Source organism: Dermacentor silvarum, chromosome 8 (genome assembly GCF_013339745.2).
Source record: "Dermacentor silvarum isolate Dsil-2018 chromosome 8, BIME_Dsil_1.4, whole genome shotgun sequence".
In the NCBI taxonomy this organism is placed as follows: Eukaryota; Metazoa; Arthropoda; class Arachnida; order Ixodida; family Ixodidae; genus Dermacentor; species Dermacentor silvarum.
Genome location: NC_051161.1, coordinates 1,194,437 through 1,218,802, shown reverse-complemented (window position 1 = coordinate 1,218,802; position 24,366 = coordinate 1,194,437). Strand labels below are relative to the sequence as shown.

The 24,366-nt window shown below is 49.2% G+C and overlaps 1 protein-coding gene and 1 long non-coding RNA gene across 2 annotated transcripts in view; one reads left to right on the top strand and one right to left on the bottom strand.

The window, feature by feature from the left end:
- The window catches only part of LOC125947490 (uncharacterized), a 409,960-nt gene extending 392,405 nt beyond the window's left edge, over positions 1-17,555 (bottom strand). The window contains exon 1 of the long non-coding RNA XR_007468334.1: positions 17,397-17,555. This is a non-coding gene — a long non-coding RNA (uncharacterized LOC125947490). The remainder of the gene's footprint in view (positions 1-17,396) is intronic.
- The window catches only part of LOC119460513 (intermembrane lipid transfer protein VPS13A), a 1,139,096-nt gene that overhangs the window by 468,777 nt on the left and 645,953 nt on the right, over positions 1-24,366 (top strand). The window contains exons 40-42 of the mRNA XM_037721434.2: positions 522-612; positions 683-861; positions 957-1,085. Coding sequence (XP_037577362.2) covers positions 522-612; positions 683-861; positions 957-1,085 — 399 coding nt within the window. The remainder of the gene's footprint in view (positions 1-521; positions 613-682; positions 862-956; positions 1,086-24,366) is intronic.

The following is a 24,366-nucleotide window of genomic DNA, read 5'->3' as shown; positions in this document are numbered from 1 at the left end:
ACTCAATCAGCAGCCGGATGGAGCACTGGCCTCCCCGCCACTATAGTTTTCGCACAACAGCTCTGCCATCCCCCTATTTTGATTTTTTTCATGCAATCCAGTTATACCAATGGAATTTTCGTGGCACTTGAATATTGTTATAAGTGCGTTCGACTGTATATGGTGAACAAATTTAAGCAATGTGATTTACTTTGACAATCGCCAACCATACTTGCTGCTATTGTTGTAACGCTTAGAAATTTTGTTCTTCTCATTCATCTTTTCAGCTAGTGCTTGAAATGCTTCTTTTCATCAAATCATCTTTTCAGCTAGTGCTACTAGAAAGAAGAAGAAGAACACCTTTTTCTCTCAAATTGGCCTTTCATTCATTCATATATTATGGTGCAGATTAATAAAAAACAACTTGAATATTTGCGATGTTGAGCATGTGTAATCAACTATTTTTGCATCTCTTCAGGACTCCTGGTGGTGTCCTTGACTCATGAAAGTAGCTGCATTCAATGCGTGGTCTCTTTACCTAGGAGGCTTCCGAGGATGCATCCTCTAAGCCAGACGCGTCTGACCTCTTTGAGCTATGGTCGCCGAAAGTGGTGAGCCTGCCAACATACCAGGGTGAGTGCTAATTGCCTTCTTTTGTTGTCTAGCCGCTTGCTGATGACCCTTTTTTTGTGCACACTTCCAGAAGACGAGCAGATGGGCTGTCGCAAAGCTGCATACCCGTCACACACTCCAACTGAGTCCCTCCAAATCGGCCTACCAAAAGTGTCCGTTCTGCTGGAGACGTACACAGGACAAGGGAAAGTGCCTACCTTGTTTTTGCAAGCTTCGCTGAAAGCCGACATACACGACTGGTCTAGAAAGGTGCTCCTCATTATCCAAGCATTTGTTGTGTGCACCACTCGGTCGTGCATGCCGTGACTTGTGCTTACCCACCAGATAAATTACTGTTTCTTCAGGTGTACTTGACAGCAGATATGAAGCTTGAAGCCCTTTACTACAGTGAAGAACGCAGCACTTGGGAACCACTGATCGAGCCTGTAATGGAGTGTGAGAATAGTTATCGCCCTTGGGAGCTGGTAATCAAGGTGAGTGTTGCATTTCTGTTGCAAATAATCAAGTGCTTTTTTTTTCCTCTGAAACTAATAAATTGTGATGTTCTGTTGTACTAATACCAATGAGGTTCTCAGTTTAATAATGGACCTGTGCTTTGCAGCATTCTTTTATTTATTGCATAGAAAGTTTTGCTTTTCAGTTTTTCTACAAAATACAGAAGGGCTGTCCCAACTTCACAGCATCTGGGTTATTGTAAGGCCAATCTGCGTGACAGACTAAAGGACCATGACCATGCATCACGTGACTCGATCATTGTCCCCGCCTCGTTCATCCACCATCTACACAAACGCATGCAACTGGCCATTCGTTATCGTGCCCGCCATGTAAATCCAACGTCTTTAGAGGTTGCTCGAAGCTACAAAAAGAGACCGATGGGTGTTAAGAGGAAGCTTTAGCTCGGGCCGAACTCCGATGCCAGCTATTCAAATACATGTTAAATGCAGAAACAATTTTTTGAGATAACCTGTGGGGAGCACACGCTGCCACCTTCTCCCACGGGCGCTCACCGTCGCTTGCGCACGGAGGGCACTCGGCGGGAGCCGGGCGGACATCTCGTCCGTGCAAAGCGTCCGCAGCACGCGCAGCGGGAGCCATGCGGACACGGGAGAGATGCACTTTGCCCTCTCCCGGTTCTCGTTTACCTCTCGCGACGCGCATGCCTGCGCAGCAAGAGGGAAAGTATTCGGCGGGTGAGGAGGACATTCCCCTCGCGAAAAGGTAAAAAGGTATAAAAGAGCGCGGCCGAGAGACCCCCGGGGGCTCTGACCTCACTACACCTACCTGCCCATACGGATATACCCGCTGCAACCCGTGAGTGACCTCGTTTGCGTGACTACCACATGCGACGAGGCAAGCCTATTTTATTACTTATTATACAGAGCGGACTTTCCTCTGCAAGTGTGTTTTATTGCCCGCAGCAATTAACGTTGTTGAGTTGACTCGCTTGTTCACTTATTCGCCCGAACCCTACGTAGCTGCGATTATACGCGCTATGGGTTGGGGAAGACCCCCACAAACCACTGGGCAGATCTTAATAAAATTTGTTGCATTTGAGAGAGAATGTTAAATTCTAGTGACTGTTGGAAGCAGAATATTGATTTAAGGCTTGCAGTTTAAATGGAATTTTCAAAAATTGGTAAGTTTGAAAAAAAAATAGAAGCACGAAGTCTGCAATTTCATAGCTCTACACCTAGATTAGATATCACAGTTCTGTAAACGGCAGTCATTAAAGAATTCAAAGCGGAAAAATTTGATATGTCAATTTATATCTTACGGGAATTTGTTACATTGTTTACGAGGGTGTTGCAAAAGTTCTACTCACAAACTTGTGGTCTATTTGAGAGCCATGTATAATATACAAATTTTATACGCTTTAGATTGTCGGAAATATGAAAGTTCATATTTTCCCGCGTCCTTACACGCGCCACGGAAGTGCGGAGAGCAGACACCTTTCCCCCTCTTCCCGTTCTGGGAGCCAAACGGCTTTTCGTGCTGTGGCGCGACCCTCTTGGAAACCGGTTGCAAACGCAGCGGTGATGTGTACGCGGAGCCCTGCGCTCATTGGACCGATCCAAGAACAAGGCGGGGCAGTCGAGATCAGCGCAGCCGGCGAAAGCCGGTAAGAGGGAAAGACTGAGAGCCACGTCGAAGGAAAGAGCTCAGGTAAACATCACGTTCCCATGCTTTATCGCATCCTGCTTTTGTTCGACCACTATCGACCCCGGCAAACGTCGCGGTCGAACCTAGCCTGCTTCCACGCGAATCCCCTGGAGCAATAAAGGCTGTTGTGCTTGTTATTCTATCGTGTGTTGTCGTGTTTCTACTTGCCTTGGTACCGCCGAAGCCCAGCCATATGGCAAGCACAAGGGAGTCGGCCATCAAGCCTAAGCCTTACACACAAAGGCGGCTTGAGAGAACCCGGAGACTACAAGATGTACTATTAGGTGCAATTTACAGAATTGTGATATCCTTTTTCCTTGCTGAGTTATCGAGTTGTGAACTTGATATAGATTCATTTTCTGAAAATTTGCGATTTTTGTCAGTTTTCATATAAAAAATTATGACCTGAATAAAACATTCGCAACCAACTGTCACTAGATTTTAACTTTTTCTATCAAATGCAACAAACCTCATCAAATTTGGTGCAGTGGTTGCTGAGAAAAACGATTTCTCCTTTCCCATGTATTGAGATCCTAGGTCTCGAGCTATAGCTTCCTCTTAACGAACGGCGTTGGGAACAAGAGGCCGCCGTACAGTTTGTCTCAAAGATGGCTGCCATGAACAACTTTGTAGCTATCCTTTGCATTAGCTTACATTTTTGAGGCGGTTTGTCGGCTTTCCGAGCCTCGTGGGGCTGCTTTGAATAGATGTACTGTAAAGGAAAGAACAGGAGACAGAGACACAGCACCCGTTCACTGGGCCGGCTGTTCTATTCACTTCCTCTTCTTTTTCCCCGTTTTCCCCGTGTTACCGAGCTTGTGCTTCCACTTCATTACACTCGGCCACACTGCATTTTTGAAACTCAGTGCACAACCACATCAGATTTGTCGGTGGACCCTCTTCTTGAGACGAGCCACGTGGACGGCGAAATTGTTTTTTCTTCTCCTGTCCAAGGATCCCTGTTGATCCAGAGTGCGAACACGCCAAGTGTTCTTCCCCAGGCGTTCTGTGATCACAAAGGGACCCTCAAATTTCGCGCAAAGCTTCTTGCCCGGTGGTCGACTACCTCGTTGGACCCACACCTCATCTCCTATCTGGTACTGCGGCGCGGGACGATGGCGACGGTCGTAATGACGCTTTTGAACGTCTTGGGCTCTCGCGGCACTCTTGCAAGCTTCTTCTCGATTATTGCGGCATAATGTCTGTCGCGCGACGGGGCGTCCAAATCTGATCGGGGTATCCAAATTGAGCGCGTTAAGGCGGGGTAACTGGCCATAGACTATTTCGTACGGTGATGTCCCAGCTGAGTTCTGTAGTGAAGTGTTCATTGAGTAAGCAGCAGCCTGGAGATGTTCGTCCCAATCTGCTTCTCCCGGCTTACTATTTCTGCAGTAGGGAGCCAAACGTGCTTGAATTGTCTGATTAGCTCTCTCCGTCAGGCCGTTTGCTTGCGGATGGTACGCTGAGGCATAGTGGTGCTCAACTCTTGCATGGCGTAGGTAGGCACGGAGTTCGGAGCTGCGGAAGGTGGGTGCCCGATCGGATATTAGTTTGGTCGGAAGACCATGCCTCAGTTCAAATCGGTCTCTCAAAAATCTTGTCACGTAGCTGGGTGCCAGAGAAGGCACGGCTTCCACCTCCACAAATTTGGATAGATGGTCAACAGCAATGAGGATGTAGCGATTGCCAGCCGCTGTCGTTGGTAGGGGGCCAACATGGTCGATGCCAACTGTGTGAAATATGGTAGCAGGAGGTGGAATGGGTGTGAGTAGCCCAGGCTGGCACCCTGGAAGCCGCTTGTGTCGTTGGCATATTTCGCAGCTAGCGACGTAATCACGAACACTCTTACTCATTTTGGGCCACCAGAAGCGCTCCTGTACTTTCTTTAGTGTCGCTCGCTGACCTATGTGTCCGCCTTCAGGTGTATCGTGGATGGCGTGAAGAATACCAGGCCGCAACGAAGCAGGGATGACTAGAAGGTGTTCTTCAACTTGCCACTTATTCTTCCATAGACGACGATAGAGAGTTGCGTCACGCACGACAAATTTGTTGCTGTTATGCGCGTCTGCAAGTGAAGCTATGATAGCCGCCACGTCAGTGTCTTGGCGTTGGGCCTCGGTGACGTCTTGCTGTGAAAATAATATCCAGGCTTCCTTCATTCTAGACGAGTCGTCCCCACTAGGATTTCGCGACAATGCGTCAGCCACTTGGTTTAGAGTACCGGCGCGATGTCGGACGCTGTAGTCATACTCCTGTAGTCGTATTATCCAGCGTGCAAATTTATGCTTCAGGTGTTGCTTTGAGAACATCCATGAAATTGCAGCATTATCTGTTACCACCGTGAAATGCCGACCAAGCAGATAGTGTCTAAATTTGTCGTCAACGCTCCACACAACAGCTAGGCATTCCAACTCGTTGGAGTGGTAATGACTTTCAGCATCTGAGAGTTTTCGGCTGGCATAGGCGACAACATGCTCAGCACCATCTGGGTCGCGCTGCACAAGTACTGCTCCGAGTCCAACCTGGCTAGCGTCTGTGTGCACCTCTGTGGTCCAGTCTTCATTGAAGTGGCTCAGTACAGGGCAGTCGGTCAGCTGATGTTTGAGCGATTGGAACGCCCATTCCTGTGATTGGCCCCATTTAAACTGCGTATCTTTCTTGAGCAGGTCAGTAAGGGGAGCAGCTGTCGAAGCGAAGTTGGCAACAAATTTTCGCAGATAAGACGCGATGCCCCAAAACGACTGCAGCTGCTTAATGCACGTCGGAGTGGGGAAGTTCGTAACGGCTGATATCCTTTCAGGGAGAGGCTGTACGCCTTTCTCAGAGATGGAGTAACCCAGATACGAGATGGCCGTAAGTCCAAATTGGCATTTCTCACGATTTAGTCGGAACCCAGCGTTGTAGAGCCTCTCAAGAACTTCGTCTAGGTTCCGAAGATGTTCTTCTTCTGTTGTGCCCACAACTAAGATATCATCGAGGTACACAACACAGCCATGATCCTTAAGCGGACCCAGCACAGTGTTCATAGCGCGCTGGAACGTACTGGGAGCTGTCCGTAAGCCGAAGGGCATACGGTTGAACTCGTAAAGGCCTGAAGGTGTACGGAACGTGGTTTTAAATTTGTCTTCTTCTGCGACATTGATTTGCCAATACCCAGCCCGCAGATCTAACGACGAAAAGAATCTTGCATTCCATACTGTATCGATGGCATCGTCAATGCGGGGCAGTGGGTAGGAGTCCGGTATAGTATGCTTGTTGAGCTCTCTATAATCAACACAGAACCGCAAAGAGCCGTTTTTCTTGCGAACAAGGACAACAGGTGCGGCCCAAGGACTGCACGACGGTCTAATCACGCCAGCAGCCAGCATCTCACTTACTTGTTCAGCAATGACAGACCGTTCACGTTCAGCATACCGTCGCATTGGTATGCATATAGGTGGGTGACTGTCTGTCGGAATGCGGTGCTCAAGCAAGTCAGTACCGGGTAGTTGTGCATTGTTGTCGGCAAACAGGGCGTGATGTTGCTCGAGAACGCTAGAAAGGGTCTTCCTGCCGAAAGGCTCACCTCTCTGTGACTCAGTCGGAGGCGCGCAGGAGGTTGTGGATCGCAGCATAACTTTACCGCCCTCAATGTTCAGTTGCACGTCGTTAGCAAGGACGTAGTCCGCGCCAAGAATGATGTCGGCAGGCAAGTCGTCGAAGACGGGCACGTCGCGTAGATGCTTTGTACCAGCGGTTGTGTGTAGCCGCAGGTCAATGGTGCCTGCTGGCTGTGCGTTTCCCCCTAGGCATCGCAAGGGTGCCTGAGTCCAGGGATGGAGATTGGCAGGCGCGTGCCGCCGAAGCAGCGCTGAACGCTCAGCGCCTGTGTCTACAAGCGCCGTCAGCTCTCCGATACCGTCGACGTGAATTGACACCAACGGCCTTGTGCTGCTCTGGTATCGCATTTGCTGTCTTTTGTCTTGCACCCCGTCGCTAGTGCAGTGGCTAGCGTCGCCAACGGAGGGGCTTCCACACTGCATCAGGGGAACTTGAGAAGTAGCACACGGCTGTGTGGTGGCAGCCCGACGCCGTTTAGCTGTGTCCTGTAGCACTGAAGCTTTGCGGACGAAAGCGTCAGGCGTTGTCTCTAACGCATGCCTGGACAGGACGACAGCATGCGTGGAGTCGTGGATGCCATCTATGACATACTGCTTGGCCGCTGGGGAAGCCCAGGTAAGGTTGCAGGTGCTAAGGAGCCACAGCTTGTCGTAAATGTACTCGGCTATGTCTTCATCTGGAGCTTGATGGCGTGACCGCATCTGCATAAAGCGAGTGTCATAGGCGCTTGGCAAGTTCTCGAAAGCAGAGAGCAGCGCCGCGGTCCAGCTGGACCAAGTTGGATAGGCTCGTCCTTCAAACAAATTCCAAGCCTGAGCTGCACCTCGGAGACTACCTTCTGCCATGGACCTCTTCACGGCGTCTGTCCACACGTAACGATTAGCTACAGACTCTATGGTACGCACCCAAGTTACAGGGTCCTCGTGGAAACCATAGAAATCAGGAAGAGTCGTCGGTGCTTGCAGTGAAAGTGTGCTTTGTCCGACGACTGAAGCAAACGCATCGGTCATTGTCTGAAGTCGTTTTGAGACAGCAGAGAGGGCTTGGTTGAGCTCACTAGCGCCGTCGTCCGCGAGAGCCACTGAGGAGGCCTGGACGCCGTCCCCGGATGATGTGGCGAATACTTGCGGCGACGAATGCGGTCCCGGTAATGTCCGTCCGCTTGCGATGCTCGGGGCCAGATCTTCCGAAGTCTCAGTATTAGCCGACTGCGCCATTGTAAAGGAAAGAACAGGAGACAGAGACACAGCACCCGTTCACTGGGCCGGCTGTTCTATTCACTTCCTCTTCTTTTTCCCCGTTTTCCCCGTGTTACCGAGCTTGTGCTTCCACTTCATTACAGTACGTCAATTCGGAACCAGAGCGTAACTTTAGTCGCTGATACAAGCAGCACCGATTAAACCTGTGGTGATGAGTGAGCGTGTAGACCGGTAAAGTCTCGGCCTTCCAAGAGAGAAAGAAAACCATCACCGGGTTCTTAGTGCAGCATTTTTTTTATCTGTCTCGGAACGCTAGCCTGTGCCGGCGCGTGCCAGCCACCAGTGCCTCATGTAGACCCGAGCGTCTGCGTAATTCTGATAATGCAGCTGCTGCTACAGAGGGCTCCCCCACTAGAGAGGCAGAAAGTTTGTAGCACCCACCGACGCTGCTAAGCGGGGACGCTAAGGTCGGCACTCTTGGCCGGCGCCTTGAGGCCGGCTGCGAATGACGACAATAAACTTGGGCGGCGCGTGCTAGCGACGCAAGCACGGCACTAGTCAGTTCTGAAAGCCTGCTGAGCGGTCCTCTTCTGACGCTACACTGCGACCCTTCGGTTCCCGACAAGTTAAACGAACGATGGAAAGTCCCTGTGATGCATTATGTCTTTGATGTCACGTACAGAAGCGGTGTCGAGGTATGCAGCAGGGTTGCGTCGCTCAATGGTGGTATCGATGGCAAGGGTACTTCAATGTAGGCGGGTTTGAGATGTTCCAGGGAAATTGTGTCTGATCGGTTGTTGACATTCACAACAAAAGTCGTCGGGCAGTGCTTGAGAACAGAATGTTGTCTGCAATAGTGTGGCTTCAAAGGCTTCCACACGGCATAGTTATGCACAAAACGTGGGTAGCAGAGCTGAGTGCGGGAGAAACGTATGCAGACCTTGCTTTTTCCAAACGTGTAGGCACGGGGCGTATCTGGCTGAAAAAAGCTTGCAGTTCGGCAACGTAGTCGGTAGGTGATGGCATAAGTGTTTGTGGTGGCAGCAAAAAAATCACATGGAAGGCGTAGGTGAGTGCCGTAGACTAGCTCAACCAGGAGCAACCTGGGTCACTCTTGAGTGCGGCTCTGGTGCCAAGTAAGACAAAAAGCAAATTTTGAACCCACTTCTCCGGCGATTCATGCGCCATAAGGGAAGACTTGAGGTGCCTGTGAAAACGTTCGACAAGTCCATTTGACTGCGGGTGGTGGTAAGCAGTCGTTCGAAAATGTGTCGTTCTGAGAAGTTTGAGTAGCTCATTGAAAAGTGCCAAGTCGAACTGCCATCCACGATCGGTGACTATTGTGGATGGGCAGCCGAACCTTGCAATCCATGTAGACATGAAAGCTGCTGCAACAGTGCGCCCTGAGACGTCAGATATGTGTGTAGCTTCTGGTCACCATGTATAGCAGTTGATGCATGTCAGTATGTAGCAGTAACCTTTCGAAGGTGAGAGCGAGCCGACGAGGTTCAGGTGCATGGTGTCAAATGAGCATCCGGTGGAAGAAAAGACTTGGCAGGTGGAATGGGGTGATGCTGGATCTTGAAGTGTTGACAAGACAAAAAGCAGCGAACCCAGTCGCAAACTTGTGCGTTTAGCTGAGGCCATATGAAATGACTGGAAACAAGCTTCTGTGTTGTGTGTATTCCAGGATACGAGAAGTTGTGCACAGATTCGTATAAACCTCTGCGAAGGGATGCCAGAATGTACGGTTTAGGTGTGCGGGTAGAAGTGTCGCAGACGTACCACCTGGAGTCAAAACGACGTCCTCCAATTTCAGGGAGTTTGACGAATTCCAGAGGGCATGAAGTTCAGTGTCGTCAAACTGTTGACTGGCAAGTAAGTTGACATCGATGATGAAAAGTTCCGGATTCGACGTGGAAACAGCATTGGGACTCAGAACGTCGGCTGGAACGTTGTCGGTGCTCTTGATATGACGGAATGTTGTAAACTCCGAAATTTAGGAACGGTGTCGAATCTCGCGGGCCGAGTAACACGACGCCGACTGGTTCACAGTCGTCAACAAGGGCGTGCACAAGGGCCTTGTGGCCTGTCAAAACAGTAAATGCACGTTCTTCAAGGAAATGGCAAAAATGTCTGATAGCCAGGTGTGGCAAGCAATTCATCGCTGAAAACGCTGTAGCGGGACTGAGCAGGCTGCAGTTTATTGGAGAAAAAGGCAAGTGGATTCCTCGTATTGTTGATGAATTGCTGCAGAACGGCGCCAACAGCGGTGTTTGAAGCATCTGTCATAAAGGCAGTGGGCGCGTCTGGCTTTGGGTGTCTGAGCAGCACGGCGTTGGCGAGGGCAGACTTGACTCTTGTGAAAGCGTCTGTGGCCTCTTCAGTCCACTGAAGCACTTGCTTACGCTTGTTTCCCAGCAGAGCGTCTAGCGGAGCTATCAGTCGTGCAGAATCAGGAATGAATCGGCGGTAGAAATTGACGAACCTGAGAAATTGGCGAAGCTATGTGAGTGTGGTTGGTCGTAGAAGGTCTTCAACGATGCGAATTTTGGACGGCAGTGGTCGAAACCGTTTGTGTCGACGATAGAGCTATCAGTCGTGCGGAATCGGGAATGAATCGGCAGTAGAAATTAACGAACCCGAGAAATTTGCGAAGCTTCGTGAGTGTGATCGGTCGTAGAAGGTCTTCAATCATGCGAATCTTGGACGGCAGTGGTCGAAACCGTTTGTGTCGACGCTATGCCCAAGGAATTTGAGTTCCGGTCGACTGAATTCGCTCTTGGCGGTGTTGATGACCGTTCCTTTACTGGCAAGGCGTGAAAACAACAACCGCAAGTGTTGAAGGTGTTCATCTGCAGAAGAGCTTGGGAAAAGAAGGTCGTCAATGGATGCAAAAACGAAAGGCATGCCTCAAGTGACAGAATCGATTAGCTGAAAGGATTGGTCAGTTTTCCTTAGGCCGAAAGGCAAGTGTAGAAATTAAAAAAGGCCTAACAGTGTGGTGATGGCGGTCTTGGGAATGTCTTCTGCAGCGACCAGTAGATGATAGGCGCGAACGAGAACACTCTTAGAAAAGATTGTTGCACCGTGCAATGCTACTGTGAAGTCCTGAATGTTCGGGCGAGGGTAGCGAACAGGAACTGTAATGTTGTTTAGTGTCCAGTAATCGCCGGATGGGCACCAGTCTCCAGTCTTCTTAGGCATCATGGGAAGTGGTGATGCCCAATTACTGGTGGACGGGTGGATGCTGCCAAGTTGCAGCATGTGTTCGAACTCCGCGCAAGGGATCTTGAGTTTCTCTGGAGACAAACACCGGGGTCGGATGTAGACTGCATGACATGTTGACCACTAATCGAGGTCAAAGACAGAGAAAGAGAAACACAAAACGACGACACGTGTTTCTCTGTCTTTGTCCTTGATTAGTGGTCAACATGTCATGCAGTAAACACCGACTAGGCCAAACTCAAGTTCTTCTCGGATATAGACTGGTGGGCTGGAGGTGACGATGTGATGGCACACATCAGGTCAGACCGGTTGCGTCCAGTCCAGCAGGCGCGTTAAAGTGGGAAACTCATGTAGGAGCTCGGTGAATGGTTTGTCCAGCATGGCTGAAATATGTGCGATCGGCGATGTGCTTGTTGGGATGCCGGGAACGGACAGCTGTGTAACAGAGTCGATGAGATTGCATCGTTGAATGTCGACAAGGAGTCCGTAGCTGTGCAAGAAGTCTGCTCCAATGACTGCACGACAGACATCTGCAACCAGGAAAATCTAGTGAAACGCTCGTCGAATGCCAAAGTTTAGCATGACGAAGCATGATGAAAAAACTGGAATCCTGGTGCTGTTGACGGCATCTTGTCTGTTGGGCCAGACCACTCGTCATTGTTAGAGGTCGGCCGGCATCTTTCTCTGCCAAGCACAGGGACGCTGACAGTGACGAGCATCGTTTCCAAAGCAGTCGTGGTAGTAGCAAACGCCAGACGTTTTAGGTGATGTTTCATGAAGGGTGCACATGCGTCTTGATTTGCTGGAACTACGGCTGCGTGGGTGACAAGATGACATGCGGTAGTTCCAGGCGCTCACACAAGGATGCGAGTGGAGATTTCTCTGCTGAAGAGCAGGGGAGGGTTTGCAGGGCAGTTGTATTGTCACTCGGAGGCGACGTCATGGCTGCGATGGTTGGGGTGGCTACTTCCATGACTTTTTCAACCAACGCGGCAAGTCCGATAAGGTCCATGGTAAGAGCTGTCACCAGGACAATCTGCAAGTTAGCCGAGAGTCGTTGCAAAACAGTTCAGGCAACAGCGTGTCGTTAATGGATCTTGCATTGTCTCCGAGCAGCGGTCTCATTTGGCAAAGAAGTTGACTAGGGCGTCGGTCGCCGATTTCTTCAGAGGACAGAAGCTGCTCGATGCGAGAACGCTGTCAAACTGCTGAGTGCTGTAGCAGAGCTGCCTTGAGATCGTCATAGGCAGCGGTAGACAGTGGGGCGCTCTGCTACTTCTTCAGTGGGTTGGACTGATGGCTGTTGAAGTGGCGTAAAGTGCATCACTGCATATTCAACATGATCTGCGTGCCTATCAGTGGCTAACTGGCCCGATATTCGCACATGCTTTTGCACTTTACAAAATACGCACTGCCATTGCTGTCGTTCTCTCTGTCTGCATCGCGTTATCATTTCTTTCGATCGGTCCTGTTGACCCGGACGAACCTTGTACCGACAGAGGCGATCACAGCGAATTGCGGTGTTGGGGTGCTGTGTGTGCGATCCCGCCTTGGGCTGACGTTGAGGGATCTCCACATTGAAATATATTGAATATTTCAAGAAATTGAATAGTAGATATTCGATTCGATTTGGTAATATTCGAGTATTTGCACACCCTAGTTTCTAGTTCACCGCCTTGTTCCGACGCTCTGTTTGGTGTGTGCCTTGTCCAGTTTTGTCCCAGTGTATAACAGTGCATTTCTCCAATCATTTACAGTCAAACGTCGATATAATGAAGGTGTACTTCCAGCAAAGAACTTTGTTAAATTACAAATTTTGTTAATTTGAGGTGTTAAAGTTTCAGCAGTAAAAACAACTTCACAAATTTCCAGGGCATTCCTGGTGGGTAGTATCTTGTTAGTAAGCACTTGTAAATAAATTGAAGATGGTGGAGCCATAATAGTGTGGTTATAAGCACCAGTGTGCGCAGTGTACATCGCGCCAAGAGCAATGTATCGATGTGGCTCACGGCATCGAAGATTTGCGTGGGTTGCGCTGCACTGTGTTGTAAATCTCGGGGCTGTAACGCCACGGCTAATCGCGCTTAGTGTCTGCAGCCGTCATCAGGTGGCGCTCACAAATTAAACGCAATACTGTAAATAAGTATGAATATTAGTGCTGAGCAAAAAAAAAAAGTGAGATAGAAAACGTTTTTTGTTTGTTTGTTTGTTTTTTTCAGAAAGGCGGGGCGGGGGGCGCATTGATGGTCATAGCAAAGAGACAACTACATGAATTAAGGCTCAGTAAAACTTTCTGCTGGGCGAGTTGGTTCATACTTGCAAAGGAAATGGTTATGTGCAAAAACAAAAAACACGGACACAGAAGTAGACGGGGACAAGCGCAAAACAATTGGCACGCTGTGCCAATTGTTTTTTCAGCCCTGTGTAAGCTTGCTGGGCTCTGCCCGAGGATTTGTGCGATTAACAAGAAGAATCCTGGAGGATGCGGCAAAAAGCACGAGCCGCCCTACGTAAAATGCGAGGTTGGCGTTGTGTACGAAATTCCGCTATCATGTGGAAAGACGTACGTAGGGCAAACTGGGCGGTGTGTCAACGTTCGTGCAAGGGAACATGAGCTGTCGATTAAAAATAATGAGAATGCGCATTTGCCTGCGCACGTCCGGCATTGCATGTGTGTACCAAATTTCCGAGGCATCAGAATTTTGGGCAAAAGCCGTGATACTACTGCCCGTGAACTGTTGGAAGCCTTTCATATTTTCATCAAAAGGAGATGGCTGTATAAGTGATTCTTCAATTTCTTTAAAAGAAACTGAGATGATCTTCTTGCGCGGCGCGTTGTAAGTGTGTCATGTGATCACCGCTGCTGTACCTACGTCATTCAGAGTATATATTGACAACGCAGGAAAAAATAAAGTCAGTTGAAAGTTTGCGCTCGTCCCCGTCTACTTCTGTGTCCGTGTTTTTTGTTTTTGCGCATAACCATTTCCTTTGCATACACGAATTAAGTTTCATAGTTTTATCGATGTCACGCGCTCAGGCAAACATGAACAGATCTGAATCGATGTCTATGAACTCACCGTCACAACGTGAGCAAACTCTTCGCGCTATGTCTCAGAAAACTTGAGATTACGCGACTGCTAACACTGGATTGGCAAGAACACAGTGCGCATCAAGGGACCAAGCATCTCAGCTCGGGCTTTGCACTTGCCGTAGATTACCGGCAAGATATGGCATGTGGCCCAAGTATAGGCGCGCGCAAGGAGGAGACGTGCACACTAGGGGGAGAGGGCAGATAGGCGCGCGTCTCGTGCCCTTTCCCCCTAGCGTTGCTTTATCACATTACTGCACGTTCACTCCTTCCCGATCTTCCTTGCACAGAAGGAATCATCAGCTCTCGTGTTTCTTTGAGTGCTGCGAGCTGCCACACGCCACATAGCTTCTGCAAGTTGTTTACCAACACGACAAATGGTGCAGCAGCATTTCCTGCCTACCGTGCCCTATGCATACTTCGACGACGTTTTTGCCGCTCACACTTTTCATGCGGAAGCACACTTGAAATAACTTTTGTCTCGGCCGACATTTTTATAGTTTTTTGATAGATTTACTAGCCATACTCATCTCCAAGTACATGCTTGAAATGGTAGAAAACTTCGTTAAATTGAAACCATGTCACCAACTTACATTGTGAAATCGCGGAAGAAAATACACTTTTTAGAGGTTGTCTGCCACGTGTGCAAATAGTGGGCGTGTAAAATGGTGCGGGCACGGTCATATCACCACCGTAGGTGTGGCATCATGTGCGCTGTTTTCCTGCGCGTTTAGTAGTGGAGGTTGTGTAATCTCAAGTTTTGGAGACGTGCGTTGAAGGGAGAGGCAGCCGAAGCATTCTCTCCCCATTGCCAGCCCTTTTCATGATAGTGCCCTACCACTGTGGGTGACACAACGGAATTCGACAAGCCACTACTATTTTGCCAAAGGGTTGCTTACCTTGATGCAAGAGCTCAGCGAGAAAACGAAAGCATGACAGACTACATGTACGCACGCCTGCAGCGCATTAGACAGGGTTCATACAAACTGTCTGATGGTGACGTGGTCGACTGGCTCGTACAGGGAGTGCGTTCAGCAAGTGCAAAGCCAATACTGGCAGCCTTTCACGATCTCCGACGCAGAACTATCACCCAGTTCTTGCATTGCGTGCAACAACTAGACCGGCGAAATGTTGCACTGAATGACTACAGAAAGCCTCCAACACTCAGCAAAACTCCGAAGCCGACTGAAAGAAATACAACTGACTCTGCAAACACTACGGCGCCGAAATACACACCTCTACCGGCCGACACATGTGTCCGTTGCAAAAAAAAAAGGGACACAGAGCGATAGACTGCCCCGATCCAGACACATGTACGGAAGACGAAAAAGCAGCAGCAGCACGACGACGTCAAGTGAAAAGCCCGACACAAGGCATCAACAGTGTCGCCATCCCAGACACAGGTGGGCACAGAATCATACTGCTACAAGCCAATGTAAATGGCATCGTGTCACATGCCCTCTGGGACACAGGCTCAGCAGTAATGTTTATCGATATACAGTTTGCACAAAACCACAACTTTGAAGTTGCTACAGACGTGGGCTATGTATTGGGTGGTCGATTTGGCAATTCATGCAAACGTACTGGTGTGACTCAAGTGAACATTGTTATTGTTGCCGCTTGCGCTACAGTGCAAGCAAAAGTAATCAAGAACCTTCCCTATGAGATGATGGTAGGCCTCGACTGGCAACAAGCCATTCCATTCGACTACATTGAGCGCTTTGACAATGGCATCCACACGATTGAATATATTCCGAAACGGAAAAACAATTATTTAAACGTATAGCTTCACTGGCTTTACTCAACAATAAAACAATAACAAAACATAGACGTTTCGCCACGTATGCGGGTGGCATCATCAGTACACAAATGGCCATTTGTGTACTGACGATGCCACCCGCATAGGTGGCGAAACGTCTATGTTTTGTTATTGTTTTATTGTTGAGTAAAGCCAGTGAAGCTATACGTTTGAATATGAATTCCCCTGACTTCTGGAACATTTTTTCAAACAATTATTTGTACGAACTGACAAACAATGTCCTGGAACCGCAGCCATCGATGTCAAACTTTGTAACAGAACTTCAAAGCCCAGATATGTTCGCAAAGAATGAAAGCATCGAGATATAGAAGCGAACCTGCAATCAGGCAGAATTTTCCTCGACAGACACCATCAAAGTGTGTGGAGCCATTGACGCTCAAAGTGTTGTACGTACATTGATACAGTTAAACCTGGATATAACGAAATTGACAAATTCCCGAAAAAGTTCGTTATAAAGAGGATTTCGTTATATGCAGGTTCAGCATGAAAATTTGAAAAAGAAACACTTTAAGCAAGCAAAAATGTGTCGTAGCGTCGTATAGTGTCACCTAGTGTCAGGTTAGTGAAGTGAAGTGCAGAGACTTGCGCAGTAACCAAAGAGCGGCGTCGCCAGTGCGTTGAAAAAAGAAATGTTTTTTTTTTCCTTTAGCAACATCATCTGGAAAAGGAGAGTGCCGGCTTGGCGGACTAGGCCAGCTGCAGCAAGCAGGGGGATCAGGTTTGAATGAATGGAGGGGGAAAGGTCACGCCTGTGGCGACAAGATCGCCGGGTCGAGGGATTCACGATTTCCTCGCGCGCGCTCACATGCATGCACACGTGCACTCTTGCCTCGTAGTCTCTGTGAATTCGAGCGCGCCCAGCGCGATGCCGCCGCTTCGCATTCCGTCGCGGCAGAGAAGGTGCTTCCGGTTGCTGCTCGCGCAAAAATGACAAAATTTAGGCCGAAATGTCTAGGTTGTCGGCGGGGAAAATTCTTTATTTCGAGGGCGTCTCCCGCTGCCACTTCGTAACATAGAGGTCTCAAATACATGTGCTTTTATGGAGTAACGGCGGGGAATAGGAAAACTTCTATATCCAGGAATTCGTTATATGGATGTTCGTTATAAGCAGGTTTCACTGTAATATGTGTGGGGTCTCACACCTACTCTTGGGACAAAGGAACAACACAGTGGTGCAAACAAGCAAAGGGGCATTTATTGCGCCTTTCATACACCAACACACATTAGCCGAATTACAACCAATAGAACATTCACATGGGCGCGCGACAAATCAAGGAAGTCTGACTCACCGCGACTCGACAGCGAGCGAATATGTTTGCCCCATGCTGTGACACCATCGCCTAGTCGTTACCGTGTACGGTCACGCAAATGGTGGCGCGTTCGAATGATCCGTGTTCGGCCATACCGGTGTCCTGCTCTTAGCCTCGCGAGACGCTCCCGCGCAGCGGGCCGGCGCACGTGCGAAGCGTCCATGCGTGTTGGTCACCGATCCCAAGCCAAAGAGGAAGAGCCTTCGACCTTTTTCTCCCAAGTCACCCCGCCGTTCGGTGGCGTTAGCATCGCGACACTCGCGCCATCTCTCGCAATGCGCCGCAACCACTATGACCACAGCAGGCGCTCGACGCGAGCTATGCGGGGAAAACAACATCAGGGAACGTGCGAGAGTCGCGCATTCCCACATCCCCCCAACCTTAAATCACTATACATACTCCGGTGAAACCTGTCAGCACTGTCTAACATCAACGCGTGCTTCGCGAACAAGAGGTAGTACATGCAGCAGTGGCCGCACCGAGGAAATGTCCACACGCTTTCCATAACATGCGAGCCGACATTGTCTCTGGGGTTCACCGCTGGCCTTAGTGAGTGAGTACGGAAGCCTCGTGGGTGGTCCGAATTTCTTACGTAAATATCTTCTTCTATCTCTTTGACTTCGGAAGTCACGGCTCAGGGAGCCGGGTGGCCGCGGGCCACGGGTGCCACTACGGGCTGACTGGCATGGCGGCCTGGCACCGGGCGCTCCGACACCGTCTGGGACGGTGGGCGCCGTCAACTCGGATGCTGTGTGCACCGAGCGGGGTAGGACCACCTCGCAGAGCTAACGTCTCCTCGTGGCTGCCTGTTCTTGTGCCCATTTTGGGTGTTGTTGTTTTTTTTTTTTTGGATGCCGGTTGTTGTCAAAGTAGCAACGCATTAGGCCTAAGGCTTGACAAAGCCGCCTGTCGCACGTGGAGGGACACAACCTGGTGGACCGTTGTGTTGAGGTGTCGCACTTTGCTTCTCTCATTTTAGTTAGCCTCGCACGAATTGAAATTACTCGTTCGATTCAAGAAAGCGAGCTTTGTTCACGTGAACTTAGCATCTGAAATGTCGCCCGAAATTTTGCTAGCCGAATTGAACGTCGTACCACGTGGCCGATGCGCATGCAGAATTCCTCTCCCTTGCACTACTTTAGTGTTTGTCGAGTGTGTTGAGTGTACGCAGCGTGAGCGGAGTCACCCCTGGTTTGTTGTCACCTGCACATCATCAGCGCTGCTCCCCCGGACTACAATCGAGCTACCCCAGGCGATGTAGATGCCTGTGGCCAGTTCGGCGCAGCGAATTCGGCGGCCGCCTGTGTCCGGCTCGCAACCCTCGGCGGCCGGGAAAAGAGCCGGCAGTCACCAACGGCAACAGCAGCTCTCGCCGGCAGGGCGCGTCTGCGCAAACGACGCTTGCTCGTGCCGACTTCTGCGTCACTGTTTCCGGAGTCCTGGGCTGGAGTCATGCCATCGAATCTGCAGAGGTGGTTCTGTGACCAACGAACGCCAGACGTGAACCCCAGAGACAATGTCGGCTCACATGTTGTGGATAACGTGTGGACATTTCCTTGGTGCGGCCACTGTCGCACGTACTAACTTTTGTTCACGACGTGCGTTGATAGACCGTGTGACATGTTTCACCGCAGTATGTGTAGTGATTTAAAGTTGGGGGGATGTGGGGATGCGTGACTCTCACGCGTCCCATGATGTTGTTTTCCCCGCATAGCTCATGTCTCCTGTAATCCGGCTTCTCTGTGTGGCTAAGCGCCAGTGGTGGTCGTCTTGTTTGCGGCGCATTGCAAGAGATGGCGCGAGTGTCGCGATGCTAACGCCACCGTACGGCGGGGTTACTTGGGAGCAAAAGGTCGAAGGCGCTTCCTCTTCGGGCTGAGATCGGTGAGCGATGCGGACGTCCCGCGCGTGTGCCGATCTATGCTTCGTGAGACCGGCTCGCGTGGCTAGGAGCAGGGCAGCGGTATGGACGAACACGGATAATTCGAACATGCCACCGTTCGCGTGACCGTACACATGAACGACTAGGCGATGGTGTCATAGCATGGGGCGAACATATTCGCTCGCTATCCGGTCGCGGTGAGTCGGACTTCCTTGACTGCCCCACCACGGTGCCAATCATGCACCGTGGTGGGGCAGTCTTTACAAGAGACTTACAGGTCTGTCAAGCTAGCATTGAAGAAGTGCATCGGAATGGGATCTCTTTCGGAGAAAGAGCTACGAACAACCTTAACTGAAGTAGAAGCTCTGATCTATTCCCGGATAATTACTTACGTTTATAGTGAGTGTTGAGATCTGGAACTTCTCTTCTCCTCTCACTTTCTCATTGAAAGGCAAATATCTGCACTTCCCGACCTAACATTCAGCGAGATCACAGTAGATAGTTGCCATATACTATCCATGTGGAAACAACAGGAAAGAAAACAAACTTTCTGGGAGTGTTGATCTAAAGAATACCTTTCAGAGTTGAGAACAATGCCCAGCTCCTAGTCAGTGACCTGATTCGACATAATTAAGTAAGGTGACCTCGTCCTTCTACAAGAGTCCAGAAAGCCCCAATGAACTACGGAACAATGTTTGAATAGAGGAGCTCCATAGGCATAGAGGAAGGGACAGCAAGACAAGGTCCTGTACCTTGAGACTAACGGGTGGATCTACCGTTAAGCAGGCCATTCAACTCCTGTACCCACTAGAATCAAACGTTTTGTGAACTTCTGTAGGTGGGGCAGTTTGTGGGAACAAAAATGACAAAGAAGGAGACGAAGGGCTCTCACACTTCAGACCATGAACAGCAGCTACCAACAGAGTCAGGCTACGGTTTATTCTTAATAAACCCCTTTTTCTATGCATCGAGAGGCTTGATTTCCTACACTGACGATAACCCACAAAACCCATCAGCCCACCAAAACAAAGGTTCACTATTAAACAGAAAATCTCATAAGACATGGGTTCTCAAAGTGGGTTCCGCGGAACCTAGGGGTTCCGCAGGCCCCTGCTTGGGGTTCCGCGAGCCACTGATAAATTTTCCCTGGTCCCGCGCTCCACAAGTGGCTAAAACGGCGAACACGAGGTGCGCTCGATCCAAAGGACCTCCATTACCCATGCCCGAGTGTCAAAATGCACATCACAGTGCGTAACAGTAATGCGCAAACTGCGAAATAAATATGCAAGTAGCTTGTAGCCACCCAACTTTTGAGAACGGGCAGTGTGCCTACGCTTTAGCGCTTTAATCTCGTCGGAGGCCGTAGCTTACCACCATGCGCCTTTCTCCTATTTGTAGATAGGGTAGGTGCCGATAGCATGCGTACTGACGTATACGTTGGAGGAATTTTAAAAAATGCGTGGAGCACCGCAAATGCGCGCCGCAGAAGAGCAAGAACGGCGTTGGCGTCTGACCGAAACGAAGCGGCGCAGTCTGCATCGCCGTGGTCCTCAGCGGCAATCGTACACGGCACGTGACTGACAGCAACGCCGGAACGCTTCTTACCTAATTGTGCCTTTAAAGCCTTTATTCTTGCATTTATCGCCGCGTGTAACATCGCGATGGCGGCTAGCCGCGTGCCTCCATGAGTGCGTAGTCGCCATCTATGATCGCGTCGATAACCACCGCAGTTTCGTCCGCAGCGGTTGCAGCAAATAGTTTTGTTTTCACTCGGTGCACGCGTCGGCTGCGTGCCTTCACAACTGCGTAGTCGCCTCCCATGGCAGCGTCGATAGCGACCGCAGTTTACTCCGCAGCGGTTGCGGCAAATAGTTTTGTTTTCACTCGGTGCGCGCGTCGGCTGCGTGCCTTCACAACTGCGTAGTCGCCTCCCATGGCAGCGTCGATAGTGGTCGCAGTTTTGTCGCACTTCTATATAGCGAACGGTAGTTTCGTTTTGACTTGGTGCATGTATCAGCCGCCTGCCTTCTGAACCGCAAGGTCGCCGTCCATAATCGCGTCAATAGCGGCCGCGGTTTCTTCCTCAGTGGTTGCGGCAAGCAGTAGTTTCGCTTTGACTCAGTGCAAAGCTGTCGAAGATGAAGAGCACCAGCTGGCTACATCGCGACGGAAGGACAATTTGTTGGCGAGCAGCTAAGTGGCGAAAAAATAATCGGGATGTGCGCCCGTTGGTGCAAAGCACGTCTCAGATGAAGACCCGCGCCGCAATGGATGTTGCTAGGCCTTCGCCGCTGCTAGCGCTAATCAGTCATGAGATGACAATTTCAGCTTCCACACTGGTCTTGGGCTACATAGAAACAAGATTTTATGGTTCATTGAGTAAATAAAAGTGCGTTGACGTTGTTCAGCATTTGTTTATTGTTTTCTTTATACCCTCGATAATTCGACTTTCGGTTAATTTGGGGGGTTTCCTTGGCACTTTATGGAGCTTAGTAGGGTTTCCTGGGATGAACGTACTTGAGAACCCCTGTCATAAGATGTTCAGTACAACATAACCTCAGCACTTTTCAACTTCTGAGAGCAGAAAGCACTTGATTCTATTCAACCGAAATTCTGTTGATAAAAAACAAAAATATTTTCCAGACCTTCATATAGAATTTAGCTGTAATCAGTGCGGGCATACGAAATTGGTGTTCTCTTTAATTATAGTAGGCCATACTGTACATTTTGATTCCTATGTAACCAGGTTACCGATAGCTTGCAACATCCTTGTTATGCAATGCTAGTAGACTCCCGAATGTGTGCAGCACTGCGTTTTTTTGTGCGAAATTTGCAAATGTTAAACTTTGCGATAAATTTTCTGATATTTGATTCAATATTCTACTTCTTTTCCCCTGATTCGAATCAATATTCAATTCGAAATCTACTATTAGGTATTTGCACACCCCTACATGTGGTTAGGCTGGCAAAGACCTCGAAAAGTACATGTGGACTTGAGTTTATGCCTGATGCGTGAACAATTAAAAGTGTGATAGATGGGGACACTAGTCAGATATTATGGCGATGCCAACAGAAAATGTGATTAGTTTCATCTTTTATGTTGCCTTCGTGTGTGGACAAAGAGAGATCAAAGGACAGAATAATTATTAAGCTCTTGTAGGGGCTAACGGAGGAGGTCATGAAGCGACAGATTACGTATTTGGAAGTAGGATTGGGCTGCTTACGGTAAAAAATGTGTTAGCTAATTGCACAAAAAGAAACAAGAACGTGCTGAGTTGTGTGCAGGGGTGTTTATTGGTGCCTTCATTTCTTGAATGTGTCTTTCAGAAGGATAAATGGTATCGCGAAACATACAAGGATGAGATGAATACTCAAAACTGGCGCTTACGCCCAATATAGGAGAATTATGACTTAGTAGAACATTTTCTTTGGCGGGTTGGTTTATAACTGAGAAGGAAGAAAGGTAGTGAGTAACAAACAAGGACCAGAAAAATACATAGAACGACGCTTACGCCAAATGTAGGAGAAATTTGACTTAGTAGCACATTTTCTTGAGTGAGTACTTATTAGTCACATTTCTCCTACATTGGGTGTAAGCGTGAACTAGTGGAATGCGACATGGCCGTCAGAGAATAGCTAGAAAGCCCAGCAAAGAAGTGCATGCTTCTGTGCCGGCTGTCCTAGTGGGCTTTCTGGGATAGTTGCAACGCAGAGAGCAGTTCATGAACAAATTGACAAGCTGCATATGCTCTAGGAATGACATCCCTGGCATATTAGATTGAAAAGTGCATGGGCAGCTGAAGGATGTAGAGTCTCGAAAGGCAATGCAGGATGTTGGCCAAAGAGTAAATAAGTGGACGAATATCCTGTGGTGTCATGCTGGGATGAATTGTATGCGAAATGGAAAAAGAGTAGTTTACTGTCCCAGTGTACATCACGTGACACATACATGAACAGAATCTCGGTTAGCCTTTGATTAGGGTTAGGTTAGGTTAGCAGAAACGGAGGATGTCATCCACTATATTTGAGAAGTATGTCCCGCAATCAGCCAGAAGCTGCCGAGTAGCGTCGTGATGGAGAATGACATCATAGAGGAGTAAATCTGACGCATGTTGAGCACCGTGTTGGCAGTGCCTGCATGATAGCAAAGTGCGTGACGTAGTCTATCACAACTGCTACCCATTTATTTCGCAAGGTGTGTGTATGGAAAGGGTTTAAAAAGAAGTTGTAGTGCACATTAAAGAACCCCAGGTGGTCAAAATTAATCCGGAGCCCTCCACTACGGCGTGCCTCATAATCAGAACTGGTTTTGGCACGTAAAACCCCAGAAAGAAGAAGGCCTAGAAAGGAGAGGCCAACACTGAAGAATGGTTTTGCACTTACATCAACAGGGTGCAGCTGGCCAGCAGGCATCGCTTAAGCAGGCATCGCTTAAGAACCACTTGTGGCGTTGGCAGCATTTACACGCAGTGACATAGCGGAGCACAGAACAGTACATACCAGGACAGAAGAACTGACACGGGGCCCAGTCGTATGTATAAGAGTATGTAGGTGACTAGCAGTCAGTACTGCATGATGTACCGACTGCATGTACTTCTGCATGATGTGCTGGGCATGATGTGCTGGGGCACATCATGCAGAAGTTCTGTACCATCTGGGTGGAGGTTACGACTACAGAGAACACTGTTATATAGCTCAAACTTGTCATTGTCATATTTTTAGTACACGTATACTTTGTGCATTTATTTGAAGCTAAACATTTCGACCTACAACCGTTGACTCCCCCTCGACCACAGAAACGAGTGTCCATCCCATACGTGAAAGGTACCAGCGAAGCTCTCAGCCGAATACTGAAAAAAGAAGGCCTCAAAGTCGCGCATAAACCGATGAACACTTTGAATATCCTCATTCCTAAACCAAAAGACCGTCCACCAAAAGAAAAAGCTCAAGGCGTCGTCTATAAAATCAGCTGTGCCGACTGTCCGGCATCGTACATCGGGGAAACCAAAAATCTAAAAGAAAGAATCAGACAACATGAAAACGACATCAGAACATTCAACCGAATACGCAGCGCCGTCGCCGAACATTCCAAAGACGCTGACCACAAGATTTCTTTCTGAGGTGTCTCCGGCTGGCAACCTGGATCACGTGACGTGTACGTCATGGACCCCTATAAATACGACTGTGGAGAGCACAATAAACGTTCGATTTTCTACAGTCACCATGTAGTTGTTTATTGGCTAGACACGACGTATCAGTGGCGACGAGGAAGAAGCGAACGCAGCGGCTTCACAACGCAAGGAAAGCAAGGATGAGCCTCGGAAAACCACCCGTGTTCGATGGAATCGAGACTACATGGACGACCTTCAAGATTCGACTCGAGGCATACCTGGAAGCGCAAGAGATAGCAGACGAGACGAAGCGACGCGCCATCTTGATATCTTCGTTGCCCGACGCGGCGGTAAGAG